At 38.4% G+C, this 24,411-nt stretch overlaps 1 protein-coding gene and 1 long non-coding RNA gene across 8 annotated transcripts in view; both read left to right on the top strand.

Moving 5' to 3' along the window:
• The window catches only part of PHKB (phosphorylase kinase regulatory subunit beta), a 70,020-nt gene extending 54,909 nt beyond the window's left edge, over nucleotides 1-15,111 (top strand). For 6 of the 7 annotated variants that reach the window (XM_077786319.1, XM_077786318.1, XM_077786315.1 and 3 more), the window contains 8 exons: nucleotides 666-723; nucleotides 2,468-2,558; nucleotides 4,149-4,351; nucleotides 6,437-6,571; nucleotides 9,771-9,900; nucleotides 10,289-10,396; nucleotides 11,678-11,818; nucleotides 14,099-15,111. In XM_077786319.1, coding sequence (XP_077642445.1) covers nucleotides 666-723; nucleotides 2,468-2,558; nucleotides 4,149-4,351; nucleotides 6,437-6,571; nucleotides 9,771-9,900; nucleotides 10,289-10,396; nucleotides 11,678-11,818; nucleotides 14,099-14,236 — 1,004 coding nt within the window. In that variant the 3' untranslated portion in view covers nucleotides 14,237-15,111. Of the gene's footprint in view, nucleotides 1-665; nucleotides 724-1,508; nucleotides 1,600-2,467; nucleotides 2,559-4,148; nucleotides 4,352-6,436; nucleotides 6,572-9,770; nucleotides 9,901-10,288; nucleotides 10,397-11,677; nucleotides 11,819-14,098 lie in introns of all 7 variants that reach the window. The other variant, XM_077786320.1, reaches the window with a different exon arrangement.
• A 1,136-nt stretch (nucleotides 15,112-16,247) lies between these two features.
• On the top strand, nucleotides 16,248-17,693 carry LOC144247033 (uncharacterized). Its single transcript, XR_013340728.1, has 2 exons — nucleotides 16,248-16,316; nucleotides 17,546-17,693. It is a non-coding gene; the product is annotated as an uncharacterized LOC144247033 (long non-coding RNA).
• Nucleotides 17,694-24,411: the final 6,718 nt, after the last annotated feature.

Raw genomic sequence — 24,411 nt, forward strand, 5'->3', positions numbered from 1 at the left:
CTGTGTAAGCAAGCAGTGTTACCACTTACAACCATTGGATCATGATGATGAACTTAAAAGTGCTGTTGAAACCAACTAGGTCCAAAAAAGGTGCAATTGTGCCTCTTGAGTGTTCAGAGCTAACTTGTGCAGACCTCTCAGTGCCATCCCATATGACATGGTGGCTGATGATAACCTTTTTAACATGCACCTTGTATTGAATGCTCTGAGTCACTAAGAGTGCCCTGCATGGACACTACTGAGACTGACAATAATCAATCACCCAATCAATAAAACATAAATCTAAAAATAGAGGTTGAAGAACTTTAGGTTCTGCAATTTGAGGATGTACCTTATGATGGAGTGTACCTTTATAGGCCAAATCTATATGTAGATTAATTTTTCTCAGTATATTGCAAGAACAGGTGATATTATGGGTGTCTCTACAGCATGAGCAGCAAATTCAGCTGAAATCTGGTTTGGCTTTTTCAAAACAACATACACTGGGAGACAGGGGACTTGATTGCATCTGAATTTTAGATGTAGAGCATAATAGATAAGTGCTGTACTAAAGCAGAGTCAGAATTAACTGGTCTCATCAAACTTGCCTTATTACTGTTAAATGAAAACCTGTGCATCTTTTTTGCTTGTGTTTTGTTTTTCTTTTCTTTGTTCAATGTCTTTAGGTACTGTTGCTGAGCACATTGAAAGAATCTACAGACGAGCTGGCAGCAGAAAGCTCTGGTTTGTATACAAATATCATGTTCCTTCTGGCTTACACCAGTTTTGTTTTCCTAATGTGTTTATAGAAAGTAAGGCTGGATTCTCACACACTTAAAGGAGGGAAAATGGCAGTTTTCCTGATGGTTGTATTGGTGCATGGCAGCTGAAGGTCTGGTTTAATAGGTTTAAAAAAATTAAGAAGCAGTTTCTTACTGTTATCTTTTAAAATACAAAAGCAATAGTCTGGTTTTGCACTGAGTGCTACTGCGAATACACAGGCCTCATTACATTAAAATAATGTGAGAAGAATGTTAATTTCCTTATTTCTTACAGGGCATGATAAAATATTGTCAATAGCTCTATGTAGGAAGGCTGGTGATAAGATATAAATCATTTAAGCTGATGCACTAACACAGATTTATTGCCCTGAAGTCATTTGCTTTGAGCCTGACTTTGACACAATAACTTTAAAAGGTTTCAGCAAGTAGGTTGATATTTACATGTTGTTTATTAATTTCTTTGCCCTGAATCTCAGTAGAAGTTTAATTTCTTTTTATCAAAGTCAAGCCTGTCCTGAACTCTGTTCTCTCACTCTGTAACTATTCCTAACAGGTCAGTAAATATAAATATGGTTTTCATTTTTTTCTTTACGTACAGTTAAATGGGCCTTTGCCAATAATGAGGTAGAATCAAAATACCTTGATGGTATTTTTTGTAATTAATAAAAATCAGAAGCATTTTTAGGAACAAAATATGTAAACTGTTTTTCATTTCTCTTCCCTGATTGCCATGTGACACACATATAGGTTGGTGTTGCGCTACAGTGCTGCATTTGCACAGAAATTTTCTTCTTCTATAACCCCACATATTACTACTTTACTGGTACATGGGAAACAGGTAAAGTGCCCAGAAATCTGAAGTGCAGCTCTGTGAGATATTTTTTCTTTTTGCTTATTTGCATTTTGATAGTATCAGCTAATGCATTTTTGAAATGCTTTGCTCTTGATCTTAAGGAGTGTGTAGCAGTTTTCACAGGAACCAACATCAATTGTTTTGAGTTTTTTACTAACACCATAGACTATTACAGCTTATTCCTCCTCTCTGTGAATAAATGATTCTTAGTAGCCTCAAAACCTATGCTAGAAAAGCTCAATTACAGGTCTGTTAGGTTTGTAATTTGTCAGGAAATTATTATTAAATGTATTCATATCTTTAACCATCTACTGCATATATGGAAAAATGTAGTCTTAGAAGTTACAGCTTGTTTTTAACCTGGCAGGGGACACAAGTCTCTTCTTATCATGCTGCACATGCAAAATATTACCCCAGCATGGAACACACAGCAAGGCTTTGGTGTTGTTATACTTTCTCTTGCAAAATCTTTCTAATTTTTCCTTAACTTTGGTAATTTAAAAATCTATTTATCTTGCAAAATGATGAAAATGGAAATGAAAGAGGAGCTGGCATTTCTTACATGCCTTTGTTTAAGATGGTGTTGAGAAGAGAACAAGAAGCTTTTTATGGAAGTGGTAGTTTAATGAGTTCTAAATAAATATATTTTTGATCCATTAACCTATATTTGAACTAAAAAATTAAAACTTACAAGAAGATTGAATAAAATCTGATCCAAATTCCATTTTGTAAATAATGTATGGTTTCACTGAGTTAATTTTGGGATTCTGCTGTGGCAGACTTCAGATTGCTATCTGAATTCATTAAACTAGCATGTGATATGCAGTGGGACTGCTCTGTTTTCTGCCCTCAGGTCTGTTGTGCGCTTCGCAGCAAGTCTTTTAGGTAAACTAGTGGACAGCCTTGCACCATCTATTACTAATGTTTTAGTTCAGGGCAAGCAGGTAAGTCTTTGCTCCTCAGAACTGCATTAAGGAATGATAACAGAAACTAAACAAATGGCTTGTTCATTTTGAAGACCTCTGATGCTTCTTTTAAAAGTATGCAATGGCTTAAAAAACCTTACCAAAGAAGAGAAATCCAGAGAAAATAAAGATATAAGTAATAATTGTATTTGGAATTAAATAATAATTTTAATTAATGAAAGAATAAGACTGAAAAGACAGTTCAGCATTTATGGAAGACAGGAAGGGGCATGATTTCTGTAACTCCTTGGGTTTAAGGTCTCCAGGGAGACCTTGGAAACCCTTCCAGTACCTAAAGGAGCTCCAGTAGAGCTGGAGAGGGACTTCTGGCATGGACATGTAGAGATAGGACAAGAGGAAATTGCTTTAAAATGAAATAAGGCAGGTTTAGATAAGATCTTAGGAAGAAACTCTTCCCTGTGAGAGTGAGGAGGGCCTGGCACAGGCTGCCTAGAGAAGCTGTGGCTGCCCCATCCCTGGGAGTGTTCAGGTTGGACAGGGTTTGGAGTTGAAACGAAATTATCTTTGAGGTCCTTTCCCACCCAAATCTTTCTGTGATTTTATCTATATGACCTCTTACTTGACAAAAGTAGGTGGAGTGAAGTATTAAGGCATCTTTTGAAAGACTTCTTTAATGAAAATGTAATAGTTCTCTGTGTGATTGAGCATAAGACAATAGGTGGGTGGCAGCTGAGCAAAGGGTTTGGCAGGGTTTTCTGTTTCAAAGAAAGTTTACTTGTCAGTGTTTTTTCCTTTCCTAAGGAGAATATTGTTTTTCTTCCACAGTACAACAATTTTAATTAAATTCATGAATAGGTGCTTCTAAATAATAGAAATTGAATATTTCTGTATTTTTTTAAATTAAATATATATATGTGTATACCTGCTTACATGCAATGTTGTTGTCTTACTCCAAACTGAGGTCTAGGTTTGTGCTTCTGGCGCTACTCAGCTATAGATCAGGCCACACCTGCATGCAGCATAATTTGAGGCAATTGGCAACTTTTTTATCTAACATTCCTTCCTTGATTACGTTTTAACAATGATCTTTATTTTAGCAGAAGAACTAGTCTTGCTGTGTTACTGACAGTAGATTAAAAACAAAACAGAATTTTAATAAAATTCCTTTTTTGTGATTAAACAATCTGGTACCAGCAATACATTTTCTTAAAATTAAGGCTGTAACTTTTAGCATGCTAGTAGAAATAAGAAAACAAAACCATAAATTTAATTCTGAATTTTAAGTGAGTTCCACAGCTGAAATGTATGAAGTTATATAACTGTCTAAACCTTATGTACAATCCTGATGATAACCAAAGCAGTGGTCTTGTATTTTTATTTTAATTTGGAAAAATATATTCCATATTCACTGTGGTTGTTAGTGAAGTTTATTACTTCAATAGCATCCAATTAACAGTATTAACAAGCATCAGCTGTTGACGTAAAATTTCCCTTGTATTGTGAAATTTTTAACAAGCAAAGCAAAGCTGATGCAGTTTAGTTTCTGAATTGCTTTGCAGTGCTTTTTTTTCTGTCCCTATCCTCTGAATTGCTTTCCCTGTACCACAGGTGACACTGGGAGCTTTTGGCCAGGAGGAAGCAGTTATTTCTAACCCCCTGTCGCCCGCAGTGATTAAGGACATGATCTATGATAAATGCCGATTACAAGATGAAAGAGAAGCTGTGGTGCAGCAGGAACTTGTCATCCATATTGGCTGGATCATCTCCAATTCCCCAGAACTCTTCAGTGGAATGCTGAAGATACGGATTGGGTCAGTAAAGTACCTCTGGGATTGCAGGGGAATGTAGACTTCAGAGAACCACAAACTTGAATCAAGGTTAAACATCATTTACCTCCCACCTGTTCTTTCATTCTTTGACAAGGTGACCTACAAATAGGCTGTGCTGGAATGTTGTCACATTCCATGGTATCTGCATTTACTTTGCTACCCACAGAAGTTAATTAATTTTTTCACATTTAGGAAGAGAAATGCGTTTGAATAAGCACTTCTTTGAAGAGGCCAGGTGCTACTGACTGAGATTTACTGAATCAGTGAGCACGCTTTAGAATCAGAACTTAAATGTTTCATCTTCCTTTTTTTTTTTTTTTTTCCATAGAGAAAAATACAGCATTTCAGCACTGGACATAGATACCAGCCGCCCTTTTTCTAGCATACAAGATTAATATTTCTTCTTTAGCAGTCCATTCCAGTCATCATAAAACAAAAAATTGCCTGTATTGCATTTAAGTGGAAGTATCCTTTCACACTTTTAAATGCTTTTCTGTCCCCTCTACAGATCCATGTTACTCCTCTTTCCTCCCCTTCCTTATTCTCTGTAGCTAATCCTTTTTGCAATTTTTTTTTCTTTCTCCCAAGGTTAATGCTAGAGATTCAATTTCCTTTATTTCAGTGTTATCACCCACTCCAGTGAGCAAAATTAACCTTCTCACAGAAATGCCGTTCCAGTTTGATAATGATTTGATTTAGTGTCTTGTTATTGATTTGTTTTCAGGGTTTCATGTTGAAATAGATCAAGTTTCTGACAGCCCTATTACTGTTAAAACTCCCAGCCAACTGACTTGAATTCACCTCTTACCAGTGAAGAGCTCAGCAGAAGGTCCACCCTTGATTTTGGTGTGGCTTGTAGGCGCCTGCCAAGAGAAAATACCAGTGAGAGACTCACACAGACACAGCTGAGGCATGGGTGGGGAAAGAATTCCTGAGCCAGCTGTGTTGTTAATCTTAGTAACAAAAGAAGGACTCTAATCACTTGCCAAATGAAATGAAAGTAGCATGTTCTACATAGAGTAATGGGCCCTATTACTCCCTGGTATCTTGCACCTGCAGTGCATGGGCCTGGGAAGCTCAGATGTAAAGCAGCACTGAATCAGCTGGCCAGGCATCTCCAAAGTCTGTGGAGTTACTAAGAGCTCCCTAGAAAGGAGCGTGACTTGACTTACCTAAGCAAAACCATTCTGCCCCTGGTTAGCTAAACAGTGAAATGACCAGGAATGTGGCTGTGGAGGTGATAGCCTAAATCTCTCACTGCATTTTCAGATACACACAGAAAGGCTCTGATGTACCAAGCCTTGATCAGGTGTTATGGACTCTTTGAAGAAAAGCGAGTTCAGTTTCCTTTTGTTCGCAATGCTTACTGGAACTGAACCAGTGTAGAGGGTAAGAGGATGAATTCGGTGCTTACCTGGCTTCTGATGTATCTGTACCTTATTTCATCTTTGATATTGCATCAGAGGCTGGAGCACAGGTTTTACATAATGTGCACAATAAAACTCGGCATTTTCCTTCAACACTTTGCCAAATTCTGCTCTGATACCTCAGGCTAAAAATCTTCACTATTGCTATATTTTTATTGAATCAAGTTTTTTTTTTCAAAAAGGAGCAGAAAAAGAAAGTGTGATAGACTGGAAAAAGGAATTTCAAAGGCTAAAACTAGAAATAAGCCCTGAAGTCTTCATAAATGTAAAATATTGTAAATTTTATGGCTTTTTAAAACTCATCAGCAAAATGCATATATAGTCAGAGCATAATTCTGACTAGGAATTTTAACATCAAAGGGCAGGTAAATGTTGGTCTTAATGAACATGGAATATAGGGAATGTAGTCCAATCAATCTTCTCTATGGAAAACATGGTCCACAACACATTTCTTAATTGCATTATCCCTTTCAGCTTGTATCATGTTCCAATCAAACACGAAGAGTAGGAGAGTAGTTGTCTGATATTTTAAGCACGTCCTGACATTGTGTGGAATTCTTATGAGCTATTTTATTAGACTTATTTTTCCTATTCGGAAACTTTGTATTTAATGAATAAATATATTCCTCCCCTTATGTAGATGGATCATCCATGCTATGAAGTATGAACTGAAAATCCGTGCTGGGGATATGCCAGCCAAGGACTTGTACCAGATGTCCCCCAGTGAGGTGAAGCAGCTCCTGCTGGACATTCTGCAGCCTCAGCAGCCGGGCAGGTAACGAGGTGTGGGGCTGTGGCTCCCAGTTTCATTCAGAAATGTTCAAGTACATTCCATTCCTGAACTGCTCTGTGTGCACCTGAAATCACCAGGCATCTGTAATCAGTTATGTAATTTTTTTTAAGGGAACATAGCAAAAATGCACTTTTTCATTCTTTCACATGGGCCCAGGTTCCAGAATTGTTTCTTTTCTATTGCATATTCCTTTTTTCAGCTTTATCTTTTTGGAAATCTCTTTACTGCCACAGAAAAGAGATCTGTCTGCTCTAATGTGAACTATTACATTTTTTGATGTGGGGAAAAGAGCCAAAAATTTCCCAATACCTCCACTTAAGTAACTTGTAAGAACAGTTTATCTGCTGTTCAGGGACTGCTTTCTTCTGAGTTATTATGAGTAAGAGCAGATGTTCTCTAGAATTCTTAAAAGATAGTGGTACTGCCTGAAACTTGAAATCTTTTCTCCAATCTGTAACCAGCTGCCAAAAAGAACATTAATTGTCATATCAAATATGCAAGACAAAAGTTAAAACTGCAGTATTTCCACATAACTTTATTGGTAAGAGAGAAGTCAAAACTCTTCTTCTTGGTTTTAATTCCAGTTAAGTTAAACTTTGGCACATAATATTGCTGATAATTTCCATAGTCCTTGACTGAATGGGTGATGGGCTTTTCCTCAACAAAGGGGAATTATACCACACATCCTGCTGTTAATGTTCCTGCTTCATTCAAAACACACCTGTGTTTTTCCCCATCTATAATCCCTGAGAAAAGAGCTCCTTCAATCACTGCCTCATCTCTTAGTCCCATGGGCTCTGTTCTCCATCTCCCAGATGCTTTTCAGAGCTTTGGCTGTGCTTATCAGTTCTTGCTGTTTAGGTGCTGTCTCTGCTCATGTTGGTGCTGACACTATCCTGTAAAACCACAGCAGAACAACCCCTCTGCAGCATCTTCCATTCAATATTAATGCTTTTTAGGAAGCATTTGGTCAATCTCAGTAAGCAATTCAAGCACCACCTTTTGTCAGAGATTTTACCTGCATTGCCACAGCAGCTGCTGCTTGTGATGCCTGTAACACACAATGGGTAGGTCACTGAAGGGCACTTGGGTTGAGTTGCTTGAGTTGCTGAGGACTTCTTTTTTTGGGTTATCTGAGTACAAAAACTCAGCATATCCTTCAAAACTTTCAGTCTTCTAACTTCTTTTCTAACTACTTCCTCTACAGTATTGCTAACTCATTTTTCCTTGCCCATTAGTGACTTGTTTTTAAAAGTTTTCTTCCTGCCAGGAAATACAGAATACTATTCTTTTTCCACCTCCTTTTATTTTTTTTTTCTTTTTGAGGATAGCTTTTCCTGCTTTTGGGATGTTTTTAGAAAAAAAATCTCTGGTAATGTGATACCATAGCTCACTGCCAATTAATTTGTCATACAGAAAGGGATAATGGTCCATTTACCTCCCTAACAGTCTCTCCACAACTAACCTCTCTCCGAGTTTTCACAGAAGACATTTTTGCTAGCACAGACTCCACAGATTGCACTTTTAAATCTATTTATGTAGGTCACAAGATTGCAAGAAACTCTTTTTAAATGGAGCATTGTTCTTTTAATGGTCCAAGCAGTTCTGAAAATCACTTTGCTTATTCAGTTTGCATGACTCTCTTCCTGACCCTATTAATGTAGATGGGTCAGAGCATTTTTGACATCTTCAAATACTTCTTCTTTTTTTTTTTTATTAAGAAAACAACTTGTAATTTTTACCACAACCCTGGTTTTTTTGCTTTTATGGAAGTTTTTTTTATCCTAATCCAAGGACAGAGCTGTACAGAGAGTAAGATGAAACTGTCATAGTAGACATGACTTTTTGGTAGTTCAGTGTTTAATTGAGAAGTGATTGATGAGAAATTTTTTCTTACCTTGCCATGTTTATCCAATACAGTTATACAGGAAAAGAGCCCACACTGTATCTTGACTTAGCCCTGGCTTTATAGGGTTAACTTTAAACATCTCCTTTGTTCTCAGAAAGTGTATCCCAATTACCTAGAGCTCAAACCTGTTCAGCAAAGGCACCACTTAGTGATTATTTTTTCCCATTTATGCTTTTAAAAAAAAAACCCAAAACAGAAAAAAAACAAACCAACACTGTCTGCTTTGTCTTGTGGTGTAGCTGGGAGTAAGCCACACTAAGAAACTTAAGTGTAAAACCATGCATGGAGTTGTCAGTGTTTTCTTTACTGGCTGTATGTCAGAAGGAATTCTCACCTTTTCTCCAGTATTTAAGAGTAAAGGTTTTTTAATGCAAAATATTTTAGTAATTTCATCAAGCACACTGGTGTCTGCAGGAGCAGGTCACTTTACAGAGAAGTGTTTTTATTCTAAGCATGTCATTTTAATCTATGAATACAAATGGAGCAAAAACTAAGGCATGTTGCAAAGAAGTAATTTAATTATAGTTTTTCTAGAAAATAAAGTGTGTGTTGATTTTTTTACTTAAAATTCAAAAAGCAGCTAAGGACTAAGTAACTTCTATGTCAAATATATTCAGGACAGCCACACACAAGACTTAAATCTGTCTTGTGAATCTAGCAATTAATTCATAGCCGTGGATATCACTTCTTCAAGTTCCATTGCTGGTATCTTAAACACTCTGGCTAAAGTCCCATTCCTGTAGTAACATGGAGAAGAAAAAATAGGAAAATTAAATTCCATACTTCATGGTTTTAAGTAAAATGTTGGAATACTTCTGAAGGCAAACAGGATTTGTAATTCATGAAGAATATGACTCAGTTTGCTCAAAGGCTTAGTTGTACAAAACCATTCTGTTGAATCTTCTGAATTTGCAGGCCACTTATTTTCTACAGATCATCAGGAAAAACTCCTGCCTTCAACAATTCTGCTGAAATGCATTTTTCTTATATGATTAGACCTGATGAATTTGATCTGCTACTGTTACTGGCCTGCACTGGATGTGTTTCCCAGTTGCTGCTGCTTCTGCAGCTCTATAAATCCCAGACAGCCCAAGAGATCACACCACATTGTGATCTCTGCCTGCTGAGCCCGTGTTTGCTGTAGGTGCCCCTCGGCAGAGCAGAGCCTGCACACAGCGCTGTGAGCGCAGCACGGCTGCCTTGGGTCTCTGCTCAGCTGCCGCTGCCAGGGCTGTGCAGAGCCTGTGCTGAGGCTGTCCCTGTTGCCCACAGGAGCTGGCTGAACAGGAGGCAGCTGGATGGCTCCCTGAACAGAACTCCTGCGGGCTTCTACGACCGCGTGTGGCAGATCCTGGAGAGAACCCCCAACGGCCTGATCGTGGCAGGGAGATTCCTGCCCCAGGTAATCCCACACACAGGCTCAGGCACTGCTGCTCCACCTGACTACTAATGGTGAAATTCCTTATCACTAATGGTTATTTTATGCCATCATGTTTTACTTAGAGTAGCTTGTTATTTGGGGGAAAAAAAAAAATCAAGTTTTGTTTTATTTGGAGTAAAATACAATTAGAACAGAATGAAAGCAAATAATTTCTATTAAAGCACATTTATAAAACTGTAATTGTAGAAGATTCTTTCCAAGTCATGAGCTCTGAAATCTGCTCCTTTTTTGATCATACTATTATTTCTTAGTTGAATATTATTTGTTCAGCAAGGAAGTAGGCTCTGCCTGGGGGTGGGTTTGATTTAATGCACATGGTCTTTGAATAAAAGTAGGATTTCTTTTTCAGCAACCAACCTTATCGGATATGACCATGTACGAAATGAATTTCTCCCTCCTAGTTGAAGATATGCTGCAAAACATCGACCAGCCACAATACAGGCAAATCATCGTGGAGGTCTGTGGCCAATAATTAATGACATTTTCTAGTGTGCATTAGTATGTTACAGCCTAAAACAAAACAAAAAAATAACTTGGACTTAAATACTTGAAGAAATAGCATTTTCCATGTAAACATTTGCTTTAGAGGTTTTCTCCATAGATTTTTATGATTAAACAGGTTCCTGTTACATGTTCAGAACAGAGTGAGTTCAAGATGTTCTTCCCCTTCAGCAAATATTAATGACACTAGAAATACAATTAGGTCAGAGGGGGTAAAAATATAATAATTCCAGTGTAGCTTTCCTTCAAGTCCTTAGCCCATGTCTTTTCCTGACAATTTCCTAGATCTAAGGAAAACTGCTCTAAAATAACCAGCTTGCCTTCTGAACCATTCTTCTTTCCCATTCTGCTGAGGCTGTCCAGTGAGTAGCATTACTCTTCTGAATCAGTCACCTTCCCATTTCCTTGTGTTCCTCATCCTAACAGGACAGCAAGAGGCTGTTTGAATCCTTCCCCCCACTGCAGACAATATTTGCCTCCAGAACAGATCAGGAGCAGCTGCCCCCTTGGCATCTGTGCTGGCAGCAGCATTCATTGTTAGTCCCCAGGGCTGTGCCCCTGGTGCTCCTCCCCAGGAACACCAAACCCCTCCCAATTCTGTCTCACAGCTCCTGCTCAGGCTGGTTGCTGGTACTCTCCCAGTTTTTGCTAAAAGATAGCAAGTACCAAACACAAGGTAACCAGTGCAGACTCCACTGCTTACTTGTAGTTGTTACAACAGGACACTCACTGTGTTCACCTTCCCATTTAAACCCTTTTCGCATGTAAGTAACGTAAATTCTGGTGAACTGAAACTTTAGTGCTGACTGTTCTCTTTGGTTTTGATAAACTTTGTCATAACAGAATTTTAGCATCTGTGATTATGCCTCAGAACACCAAATGCTGAGGTTCAATGTTTGCTGCCTTTCACTCTCTCCACAGCATGTGCAGCCACACAGTGAACAGCATAAAATGGAAAATAACTTCCCTGGCTCCCAGCCAGGTTAGATGTTAATGTCAATCATTTACACCATGCCCTTACCTAGGCAGTCACCAGCAATTGAAACCTTTCATAAAAGCCTGCTTTTCCAGTGATTCTTTTATCAAGTCAGAATTCTATTATCTGTGCACTATCACCTGTGGCATTATTTCGTTTCCTGCTTGAAAGAGACACATGCAATTACTAGCAGTGCTATTATGTAACCTGAATTTAAAAAAATGAAATTTAAAGTCTTAACAATCTTTTTCTGCCTTCTAGTTGCTGATGGTTATATCTGTTATTTTGGAGAGAAATCCTGAGCTAGAGTTCCAGGACAAAGTGGACTTGGACAAGGTGGTGCAAGAAGCATTTCATGACTTTCAGAAAGATCACAGCAGTCCAAAGGGAGCTGAAAATCAAGTGAGTAAAATATTGCTGTCTTACCAAATTTACCATTCTTATTGAAGTTACTTCTAAATGTTAATTCTGTGCAGTTCAGAGTAAAAAGCAATTGACAGAAGTTCAGAATGAAACACAAATAAGAAATTAATATACCCAAGGGCTGCCTAGGTCTGCAAAGAGCCTCTAAGCAGCAATGAAAGAGATGCACTTTATTGCTGAGTTGTAAATTCAAAATGTTACAGTAAGGAGAATATTCTGTGCTCCGTGGCTCTGAAATGGGACTCTCAGTGAGCTGGAAGAGTTCTCCTCAAAGGGGAAAGAATTCTTTGGGAGGGACACTAGAACAGAGAAGAGTTAAAACTAACAAAAAAAAGAAACTAAAGCTCAGTGAGGAAGTGTGAACTTAGGATCTTTTGTACACAGAGACTAAGAAAACTTTAATAACCAAAGAATTCATATTGACAGTATTAAAGTATGAACCTGAGATAAGAACTGTTCTTACTTACTGATTTTTCTGTTAGATTGGCATTCATGAACTGGCAAAAGTTTGGCTAAAATTCAAATAAAGGAATAAATGCTTTTAATATTTTCTTCACTAAAATTCTAGGTTTTGTGCCTTAAAGATCTCTGAATAGTCTCACTACAAGTTTTGGTGTCTCAGAGCTCTGAAATTCTGTAATAAAGCCAGGTTTATTGGCCTGGTTGAAGGAGGAGATAAGAGTAAAATAGTGAGACAAGTCCCAGAGCTACTGAGAATGATCTTCCCTTGCTCCAGCTGACATTTTATCGTGGACAATATATCTGAAGTTATCTCTCCTAGCTCTGAAGATTCTATTGATTCATAACATTGACATGCAACAGCTCTTCCTCTTGCTGAATTTTTAGTTCCTTTAAAAGATGAGGAAGGATGTGCTGCTTAAGAACTTTCAGATGTTTCAATGTTCACTCTTTTGCCACTGGTTTTTTGTACTAAGATTTGAAAGCCAGCCAGATACCCAGCCCCAGCAGTATGTCAATTTGCACAATAACTTTTTTTAGAAAAGAACATAATTTCCTGGCAATTATGATCCTTTTGGTCCACATGATCCTTTTGAATCTTTTTGGTTGGAGGGTAGTGACTCTGTGACCATAGCAAAGCCACCCATCATCCACACAAATGGCTCTCAAGTGCCAGTTCCACACAGCACCTGGAATTTGCTAGTGCCTTTTGTGACAAGCTGTAAATCCCCAATGGCTACAAACAGAATGGAAAATTTCATTCAAACCCCAGCTTTCACTGGTGCTGCCCTAACCTCTATTGAAGTGATGGGGTTTTTTTCTCTAAGCCTAGACATACTTAGAATAATGAAAAAGAAAAGAAAAATTTTGAAAATTTTTGTCTCTTAGAGCCCCCTGATTTAGAGTTGTGACTAAGATTGTTGTTGGAAATTCAGCTTCTTCCATTAAAATTTTCTGGAACTTGGCTCTCCCATAATCCCAGGTGGATGCCTGCTGGCAGTAACTGTAACCCTGTCTGGGATTGTTCTTAGGATTGCTCTGTCTCAAGGTTTCTTAACACTGCTAAAAACTCCTGATTTGTCAGAACTATGGTCTTCCATGAAATGGATTTGCAAATATTTTGAACTTTGCTGATTCCCTGTTAACATGTAATAAATATCAAATGTATTTATTCTAGTAAGTTCAGACACACCCTAAAACTACAGAAGTCTTATTATTTTCTCCACACAATCTCTGCCCTTGATTTAATAAAAGTAACCAATTTCCTGAATTAAAGCATTAAACCTTTTTTAGAGCAGCTAATGCATAATTTGAGAGTAAGCAGGTGTTTTAGTGTCACTAACTGTGAAAAACAGGTGTTCAGTGAAGGACATCTATTTTGGTGATCTGATTAATGAATGAGTTCATGTGCTACCTGTGGTTTGGATCTTGGATTTTTTCTTTTGAAATAAATCTTAAGTCAGTTTACACCTCATGTACACCCAAGGCCCTGGCTCACCATTCTACCACACAGGCATCACACAGCTGCATGTTTTAGGAAAGCAGTTGTTCTCTGACAGCTATGACATTTTTAAAAATGTTAAGAAGGTGGTTTCTGTGCAGTCCTGGAAAACTCAGTGAGGAAATAGATGCAGGTAAGTACATATGGGAGATTTCTGACAATTGAGCAGAATTATTCTCTAGCTTTAGAGTCCAAAAAGCACATTTGCATTTTTAACATAGCTGATGTTGTTCTTGTTTCCCTGTGTGTGGCTGCTTTCCACATTCACACTAATGGCAGCCTCTGTTCCCTCTCTGCAGAGTGACATGACTGCATTCTACAACACCCACCCACTTGGAAAAAAGGGAACGTGCAGCTACTTGAGCAAGGCTGTGATCACCTTGCTGCTGGAAGGGGAAATGAAATCAAGCCACGATGATCCTTGCACCATTAGCTAAGGCTTGGCACACAGCACAGGAATTGTTGCTTTACTGAGTGTTCCATGTATTTTTCAAGCCGATTATAAGGGACTGGTTTGAAGGGTAACCCTGGCTGGTGACACAAATGCATCCTTATCCTTTGCTGAAAGAAGTGCCATTAAAGATACCAAGTGCCACCACACTTTTTCCTTTCTCAGCTATGCAGCATGAAAGTAAGCACATGAACCTAGTCCTATGGTATTTGATTAAGTTGAATGGGAATGTATTTATGATCTTAAAATATGCATCTACTATAGCTGGTAAATTCAAGGGAACGGCAGTATGAGATTTTGTCTTTATACCTCTATTTATTTATAATTGCAAACAAGTAGAAGATAAATTAATATGCATACCAATCAGTGTGGAAATACAAAAACTGGATTATTTTCTTATTATTCTACAAACAAATTGGAGGTGAAGTATTTCTTATTCTCTTAAGGTTTTCTTTATCGGTTCAAGTGATAGCATTCATTTACTGTGTTGGGTTTTTTAATTTACAGGTTGGTAACTTGATATACAGGTTTCATCCTAATAGAGCAACTTTTTATTTCTAGAAATACACATCACTGTATTTTCCCCATTGTTATTTAAACATTTAACAAGGGAAATGTATGGTAACACAATAAAAGTTTGTTTTTTAAAAAAGGCAAACAAGCTGTATTTAAATTAAAATAATTGAAGAAATAACTTTGTATTACATATGTTATCACGGTATTAAATAATTCAAGATACACTTATTTATCTCCTGAATGTGTGAAAACACTGTATGTTGTATGCTTTATTTTGGTGAAAATAATAAAAAGCAAATGCTTGTAAAAAAAAAACCTGTCAAAAATAAGTGACATGCAAAGAGACTACTGCTGACTGTAGTGGCAACCTTTGACCTGCTCCTAGAACCACCTTGCAGCACTGAAGTGCCGCTTTTAGCAGTACAAAACACACTTAAGCTCTAGAACAGAACCTTAAACATTTTGCTGATGAAGCTGATAGTGAGGAGCTGCAGCTCAGCTGAGAAGCAGTTGTTGCCACAGTGCTGCCAAAGGCAGGTGCTTTCAGAGGGCAAAGCCCCTGCTCCTGCTGCTCCCCTTGCTGTGCACATTTACCTGTGCAAACAGAAGGGAGGTGCTGGGGGACAGGAAAGCAGATCCAGAGGACACCCCCATGGGCCTGTGGAGTGTCTGTCCCTGGAGCAGCCCCGTGCTGGCTGCAGGGCTGCAGCACTGCCCTGGCTGCAGCAAGGTCAGCAGCAGTGCAGAACACTGCCTCAGCCACTCCTTCCAGCAGTACAACAGGACCTGGGATTTTCTACTGCATTACTGCCCTAGGAGTTACCAACTGCAGTGGACTCCACTTGTCCTTTCTGTTAAATGTTGCCTGCAGCCCTGCAGCTGGCCACGGCTCAGTGATCACATGAGTAGCAAGATCTCTGCTTCTAGTAGATTTTAACAATGATATTTGAAATGGCTGTATCTCTGGCCATACAATACAGAACATAACTCTTGTCTACAAACTGTAAATGCTATTGAAAGGAAACAATCCTTTACATACAGACCCTACACATTGCTCCAGGAGCACTGGCAGTTTCTTAGACAGTAGCTCAGATTCTGGTTTTGCAATTGCACATGATTTAAAGTGTAACTCAGTTTAATTCTTGCCCCTACTTTCTCCTTCTCTCTTGTCCCATTAGCACCTCAGTTATTGGTTAGCCTCAGGTTTGCTGATCTTGGTCTGAACTTTAGAACTGCAAATGAATGAAAATGCTAATGACCATTTTATCCTTACACAAACCTGGAATGAAAATCCATGCAAACTGTTCCTGTTTTCCTTTATAGCCTTGACCACATGGTTTATGAAATTATGACTGGGACAGCTACAAAATAACGATAAATGAGAAGATGAAGATAGCAAAATCCAGCAGAGTCCACATTCTCTGAAAAAGGTTCTTGAATCTGAAAGGACAATACCATTAATTTTTCTCTTGGTGAAGTAGGAACAAGACACAGGAGCTCGACACAAATGGTTCTTGCAGAACCTGCCTTTCAAATTATAGCTTTATAAGGTAACACAAGGAAATTGCAATAGAAACTAAAATTTATTTTAAATACTTTTCTACATTATAAAATAGCATAGCAGAAAATAAAGGGTAAACCAGACAGTTTTTAAACAGCCACATCCCAGGTGATGTGTGGTTCATATCTAACAAACTTGGTGCTAATTTGTTTAAAAACATTCTGCCTAAAAAGGATAAGGAAGGAGATGCCTTTGGGGTTACAAACTAGTAACTGCAGGTGTTAAAGAAATAAGTCCCAAAGGGTTCACACCATTCAGTTCCCCTATCATACACCTTCACACCTCCAAAACCTGAAAACCCATTCTGCTTACAGGGGAAGTAAGATCCATTAAAACAATGGGAAAACAACAGCTGAAAAACGTAAAAGTTCAGCTGTGTAGTAAATGCAGGTTGGTTTTAGCATCACTTTTTTTCCAGATTCCTCTATCAGATACTCTTGAGAAGACCAAATTATTTTAGTTAAGCAAACCATAGGAAAAAAAATTCCTCTACTGTTTAGGAAAAGGGGGTACACCAAGCTCCAGTATCAACTCCTTATTTAAACACACACAACCCCACTTCCCTCTCCACCCCCAAACTCAGTCACCTTCAATTTTACCAAAACCAGTCTTCACACTGGATTCCTGTGCCACTTAATAGATGTCACATTCCCAATGGATCAGACATTTCAGACTGCACAAGTCCTCAGAATTCAGGAGAGAAGTTGACACAAGCAGTTCAAGGCATTTTTTCTGTTGGCTTTGTTGCTTTCCTCCACATGAATTTTCAGTCTCATTTTCTTACAAATAAGTCTGTGCAACAGAATAGATACAGAAAAAAATGCACAAACAGGTTAACAATAAATCACTCTCTGAGAAATCCTCTTCATTACTTCCTAATCCATCAGAGCTGAAAATGTAGAGATGCAGAACTGAACAGGCTTTTTTTGGCTCAGCCATGGAGCAGGGGATGTGATGGTATCACAGCACTGATGGGGCATTTTTCTGAGCAATGTTTTATCATCAAGGTCCATCAGCAAGCAGTGTCTGATAACAGCAGCATTACTGTCATAATACCATTCTGCTTTTGTAATTTAGGTCTCATATTTTTTGTTTTCACTGCTATTTAAAATACTTCCTTAAGCTTTATACATTAAGTTCATGTCATGAAAACAAATTCCTTAGGAAATGTTCATCAGTCAGAATCAGTGTTATTTTATGTTCTTGTACCTTCTGCAGATTTCAAGAAAGTCTACTTGCTTGGCCAGTGGCACTTTTAAGACTGAAAATTACCCTCCTGTAAAATTCTTCTCAGCTACATGGGTGTTGCAATACTAACATCACTGGAAGTGGAAGACAAATTTAATAAAAAAAAAATACAGTCAGAGCATTTACCTACAAGAGACTTCGTATATAATTGGTAAGAAGAAAAAATAAATGTATCAAAGAAAGTGGGAGTGGTGGAGCAATCTGATGCTTAAAACATAAATTAAAAAAATACTACGATGCAATTAATTCCACTGAAGCCTATATATCTCATCCCAAAATCAATCAAAAAAATGGCTTGATTGAATTTTTAGATAATTACTATCCACTCCTGCCAAATATATTCTGTTCTCCAGAAGCGTGACAGTCTTTCAAGCTAATGAACTAAGCCTTGCAGCATGAGAAGAGAAAATTAAATGAGCAAGAAAATCTTTGCTGTGCTATGAACTCAAAATGCAACAATGTTGGAAAGCATGGCCAAGAGCCCAAAGGAAATGTGCAGGGTTATATCCACTGTCCATACCTATCTCTGCTCCTTCCACACTCAGTTCAAATCATGGGGGTGTGAATATGGGGAGAAGGTGAAACTCAGCTGGAGTCTGAGGTAGAGAGAAGTTAAAGGATATCCCCTAGGGATTTGTTTTTGGGAGTGGAATAAGGAACGTGAATTATTTTCATTTACCCATGTAGCACTCTGACATTAGGAACTACCAATGCAATTTTCTCCACCTGAACACGATTTTCCTCTTGCATATTAGCAGGAGCTGGAACAAAAACAGGTGCAGAAAAACAGATAAAAGGAATGTAAAAGTCTACATGTGGTGGGTCTGAATCAAACTCTCCTAAAAGGTTTGCAAAGTTTTCTGTAACCTTCCATAACAATGCATGTTTCTGACAAAGGGAGGGAGACAGGAACTAAAAATCTTCCCCTCTTCACATAAATACATACAGGATAATTGCTACTTTTTTTCAGAACAGGTCAAGAATTATGTTTCTCATTTCACAAACAGCCTTTTGAGGCAAAAGAGATGTTCTTTGGAACAGAGAGTCTTGCTACCACCCAACTGTAAGGATTGATCTTATCTCAGCCTTGTCGATTTGGGAAAGTGGCAGGAAGCTCAGAAAGCCCATGAAGAATGCCATAGTTGATGTTTTTAGGGAATTTGAGGCCAGAGAGAGGGAGGGAAAGGGTGACATCATGCATAGGAAAAAAAAGTTATATAGGAATCATTTCTTCCTTAACTTTCGCACTAGTAAAACAAAAGAAAGATGTCTCTGTGCCTTTCCACATGAGGAAATCCACTCAGGTGCAAGGGCCTGTATGAGGAGAGGGCACCATGCTGGTTTATATCTGCACCACAGACCTAAACCTTGCATATCACTCCATTCTGGCAGGAAAGACAATTTACTAAAAAAGAACTTGCAAGTAAATAACACCTCCTAAACCCACTTTCTACCCCATCACTGAAGAAAAATAATGCATGAATGTCCCTCTGGGTTATGTTCCAATATGGAAAACATATAATGTTTTAATACCTCTTTGAACAGGACTAGGATTATTTATTCAAGTATATGTTTTTTGATGTTGTTGCCCAAGCTGCCTACAAGCATCTCAAGTTCCTGCTTTGCTTGCTGAGGTTCCTGTATCAGGCAGTGGTTCCTGCAGCAGGGCTGCCAGCTGTGCCAGTGAAGCTGGAATTCCTGGCACTGCTCATGGAGGAGTCACCTGGCTGCATTCAGACCCTCACAGGACTAATCTGAGTCGTGGGCAAGCAAACCCAGCAGATTTCTGGGTTCCAGTGACAGGCTAGGTGTGTTTAGTGAGGTGTGCTGCACAGCTGAACTTGCACTGCCCGAAGACAAATTATGCTGCAACATTTCTGAAGGAAACATTAACCATGTGCTTAGAGAAGATTGGAGCACATTCTGTTAACCTGAGTGTTTGTGCATCCACTCTATAATTGATTATAAATAATAAAAACAAGCCAGAAAGAAAATGTTAACAAGATTCTCATGTACCTGGAAGGTGTTTAGTATTGCTGTCCAGGCATAAATGCGTTGCAAAAAAAATAAAACTGAACCCCCACAGTTTCATGCCATGTCTCCAGACTGAGCTAGGTACCTAAATCCAAAATGCTTTTTCTTTATGGACAAATCTCTTTCCCCACAATGTTGTTTTCTCTGCAGTGCTAGGGACTTCAAAGGCTTAAATATAAGTGAAATTATTTAAGTACTTGCTGTACTCAGATCTTACTTTTGGTGATTTCCTCTTCTCCAAGGATGTAGAAGACCAAGTGTAAAATTAGAAGAAAGAGATGCAAAGAGAGCCAGGCAAAGGAACTTAAAAAAGGTGTTCTGTCACATGGCTGAGCATGGCTGCTGTAAACCCTGCAAGCACCACACACAGGGAAATTAATTTTCAAGCCTGCTTCCTGGCCACCTCAGAGCATGTCTGTGAGATATGATGGTGAAAATATCAATGAACAGTCCCTCCCATCCTCACCTGTGTGTACTCCCACCATTGTTAGCAGCCAGATCTGCACTGCAGGCTTGGGCTGACAAGCCCTGCTGATGGTTCCTGTTGGCTGGGAGGCCACAAGATTTGGGGCAGGATGAGAAGAAACTTCATAAGCTGTTCCTGACATGCAGACAGCAGAGGCTACTGCTCATCAGCCTCATCCTGGCAGTGTTCCTGTGCCTGATTTTACTCAGCCAAAGCAGCAACACCAAAAATATTCCCCAGACTGTACACACGCCACTGGTGTGCTGCTGGAAATGGTAAATTATTGTATTCACAAGAATCCTTCAAAATGGGAAGTCTAGGTTGGCAGTCTGATTTTTTGATCTCTGCTGGAGAGAACCTGATGTATGGTTAGAAATTTTTCTTCTCCCAACCAATCGACAGGTAACTGCCCTCACAGCACCCAGTCAAATATATTGTATTTCTAGCTGCAATAAATGCTCTCTCTCTTCAAAGCCTAGGTTTTTTACAGAAAAGATGCAAGAGACTTTAGCTCCAGAGCCTTGGCAGATTCCTATGCCTCTCCTTTATTAATTGGAAGACACCTACTTAAGTACCATGTTTGGAGAGGCTACAGTCTCCTCCTGTATATTTTCTGCTAACAACTTTTATACCACATATAAACAAAACTTATTGGAATAATTTAATATATATATATTTTAAAATGCAAATACATTGCATACCTTAGCCTTGAAAGTTTATTTTTGTTAGATGTATTAAAAACATTTCATAGTAAGATATGAGAACATGAAAACAAGTAATAGTATTTGGATCTCATTTATCTTTTAAATTGTTTCCAAAATTCTCTTTTCATGCAGAAACTGTAATGTCCTTCTTGTCCTTTGAGGCATTGGCCAAGACAGAGAAAACTCACCAACTCTTTCTCAAATTAAGCTTTCTTCACAATGCAGGTTTCAGATTCAGTGCTGTCAGCCTCTGTTTCAGTTCCATGATTCACACAAGCTTTGGATCAAGCCTCAAGTGACAAAATTAATTTACTCCTTCTGGATATTTATTTTTTCACCTTAACGCTATCTGCCTCCCAGTACCAGAGAATTCATTACCTTGGATCAGGTTAATTGTGTGCTTATTTGTAATTCATTTGTACCTTGAAGCCTTTATATTAAATATCCCATTGCCTCAACTGACTAAAAAATTCTTTACCCAGTTACAATATCAAGTCTTCTATTAGACCTGACTCTGGTTTGCTTTAAATACTTTTGTTTTAGAACAATTTACTTGTCATGCAAAAATAAAAAAAATGTACTAAAATTGTACATTCTGGGATATAAATAGCAGAGGTTAAGAGACAGCTGGAGTGGAGGTCCTGTGGTCATTGACACCTCCCCCCTCACACAGACTGCAGTGGCACTGCTCTAACGACACTGCAATTTGCATATAGAAAAGGAGAAACCTTCAAAGACAGCAGCAGTTCATTAATTTTAATGTAACCCACCCAAAAAGTGCATAAAGCAGAGGTAAATATTTGTCCATGGGATGTCAGCAATCTCTTCTAGTCCATCATGGTACATTATTATTTCCTCTGTACCTAAATGACTTGTCAGACTGGAATGCTGTTCTGAACCAAGCTTCAATTACAGAAATTATTGCTTAACAAAATATTTTGCAGTTCCTTGCAAAGCAAGGATTCAAGATGGAAGATGTTATTTAAGAGAGAAGATGGAGGACATGGACAAATTAAGAACTGTCCTTACTATTGCACAGGCAATAGCTGTTCATTCTTTCAAATAATTTTAAGATTTTTGTTGTCATTGCTTTTGAATAGAATCACCTATGCCTTAGCAGGCAATCAATCACTAAGTGATTCAAATCAATAGCAAGAGACTAGAAAGCAACATAAAAGATTTAAATTTGAATCATTCAAAAAACCAGAAAACACATGTTCTGCAGTCCTGCACACCTTTAAGCTGAGTTTTAGTCCTACACATACAGTTTCTGGGCTTGCAAATTCCATACATATAATTTTTGCATGCAAATACTTAAAACTGATATCAAGACATTTGGCTTTCTACACAGACAGGAGCAGACAAAGCCAAAATGCCTTTGTGACATTTTCTATTAGTGGCCCCACTGTTGACCTGACCAAAATCATTCTGGCCTGAGCTGGCACAAACCTTTGTGCAGCCCACCCTCAGAGCTGTACCTTTATTATGCTGTGGTTTTAAGCAGATTGTTACATGGCACTGCAGACTGGAGACACTAGCTCCAACATTAATGCTTTATAATGACTGCTGATGCTCTCAGAAGATGGAATGACATCTCTATGAAGAAAAAAATACCACGCTGGCATAATGTCAGCACTATTTCCCTTTTCACTGCAATCAAAAGCAAGTTACACTGTAGATACCCCACAGGGGAGATCTGGTCTGTTTTGCAAACCCTGTTATAGGCTTCACCCCAAAGCCAGAGCTCCATCCCCAGCCCTCTCCTGAAAACAGCTTTTGCAGAGAATTTTTTCATCAGTACAAAGGCCTCCACAGAAAATAGGTTCAGTGTAAGACAGGGAAGCAAAAAACCCTCAAAGGTGTCATTGCAGGACTTGAATCTTCTTTCATTTGCTGTTCAAACCTGACAGAGTTAATGTATAGGAGGTTATTTGTACTCTATTCCTATAGAACTTTCATAGGTACAGAATCAGAACTTTAAATTCTACTGGACTTTTAGATGAACAATTCCTGTGTTCATTCCACTGACAAGATGGGAAATATTTCATTTGCACCTCAGTCAGGGATCTGTTAAGGCAGTAAGATCCATCTACTCAGAGCTTCCTACCAGATGAACTGGAATCAATTTTAGATTGCTGAAAAAGAGGTCTTGTACAGAAAGGTGACTCCAATACAATCTCACTGATATATTCAATGTAAAATTTCAATACAAAACACACTTCAATATTCACAGCGTCCTATGAAATCTACAGTGGGTTTGATCAAAGAGTCAAGTGAAAACTGATCCAAGCCTTACAAAGTCTGGCCCCCAGAACCAGCACCTTTTGGGATAGAAGAAGATGAAAGCAGTAGAGAGAGCTTTATTTTAGATGCTCTCTTAGAAGAGACCTGGTAACAGAGACTCAGTCAGGAAAGCTCATGAATAAAGCCACACCTATATTAAAGTATTAGCTAGACCCACAATTTCCTAGAACAGTTCTTTAATGCAGAAGTCCACAGCCTATTCATAGAAATACTTCAAAACATCACATTTTACTTATTTCTGGTAAAAAAATTCTGCCATGAACTTCCAACAAATCCACAAGTTTTACTACAGCACTACTAAACTACTTTTATTAAAAATGCACCCTGGCACCTGGTCAGCAAGTCGGGCTATTTTGGACAGGATTTTCAAATACATTCACTTGAACTGCTGCTCTCTGCTGTACCAATGGTAAAGTTTCCATTAGTGTCTGAGTGAATAATGACCAATTCCCCAAGTGTTACCCATATTTGCTTTCCCTCGAGGCTGCCACTGGCTTCTGTGACTCTAGGCACTCCTCTCTGCTCCTTGCTCCATCCAGCTGTTCCAAAGGTTACAGCATATTGTGTTTAAGGCTGTCAGCTCAAATTTTTAATTTGTTCAATAACAGTCTACAGGGGAATATGAAACAAAAAATTTCTTTAGAGCCTTCACCATGCCTTTTAGATAATCTTTCAGAAAATCTCCAGTATCCAACCCTGCACACTGGGAACTGGCCCATGAAGTTTCGTACTGACAAACTTCAATAACATTTTAGAAGAGAACTCTGCAGCTGTCTGGCATTAGCCCTCCAGTTTCCATGGATACAACAATTAGATCAGCACAAACAAAGCAGCTGAAATTTTCAAATGAATACTATTTTACATCACCCTCTTGCACAAAAATCCTGATGACAATAGACATGTTAAAAATACTGAAATTTTTTAGTTGAAAGCTCAACTATAGAGGCAACACTGTTAAAATAAAAGTTGTACAAGAGAAAATAAATCCTATATTTTACCTTCTCATTTTAGATAAGGAAGACTACATGGCAAAGGAAAGATTATTATTAATATTTATTGAAAAATAATTTCCAGTTGCATAGGTGTGTTTTACAATACCAGCAAAATTTAGAAAGAAGTTCACCTTCTTTTTTGGGGGGGCGGGGGAAAATCAAACCAAACCAACAACACCAGCAGAGAAGCTATATGTGCTCTTAGGAGAACTGCAACAGGAGCTCTGCAAATACATCCAACTTGTTTGTGCTGATCTCAAAATGTGATACTAACAGACACAAATTTTGAGCCAAGCCAAAAAAAAATATTAAACTCACTGGAAGCCAGTAATAGGA

Source organism: Lonchura striata, chromosome 13 (genome assembly GCF_046129695.1).
Source record: "Lonchura striata isolate bLonStr1 chromosome 13, bLonStr1.mat, whole genome shotgun sequence".
NCBI classification, from domain to species: Eukaryota; Metazoa; Chordata; class Aves; order Passeriformes; family Estrildidae; genus Lonchura; species Lonchura striata.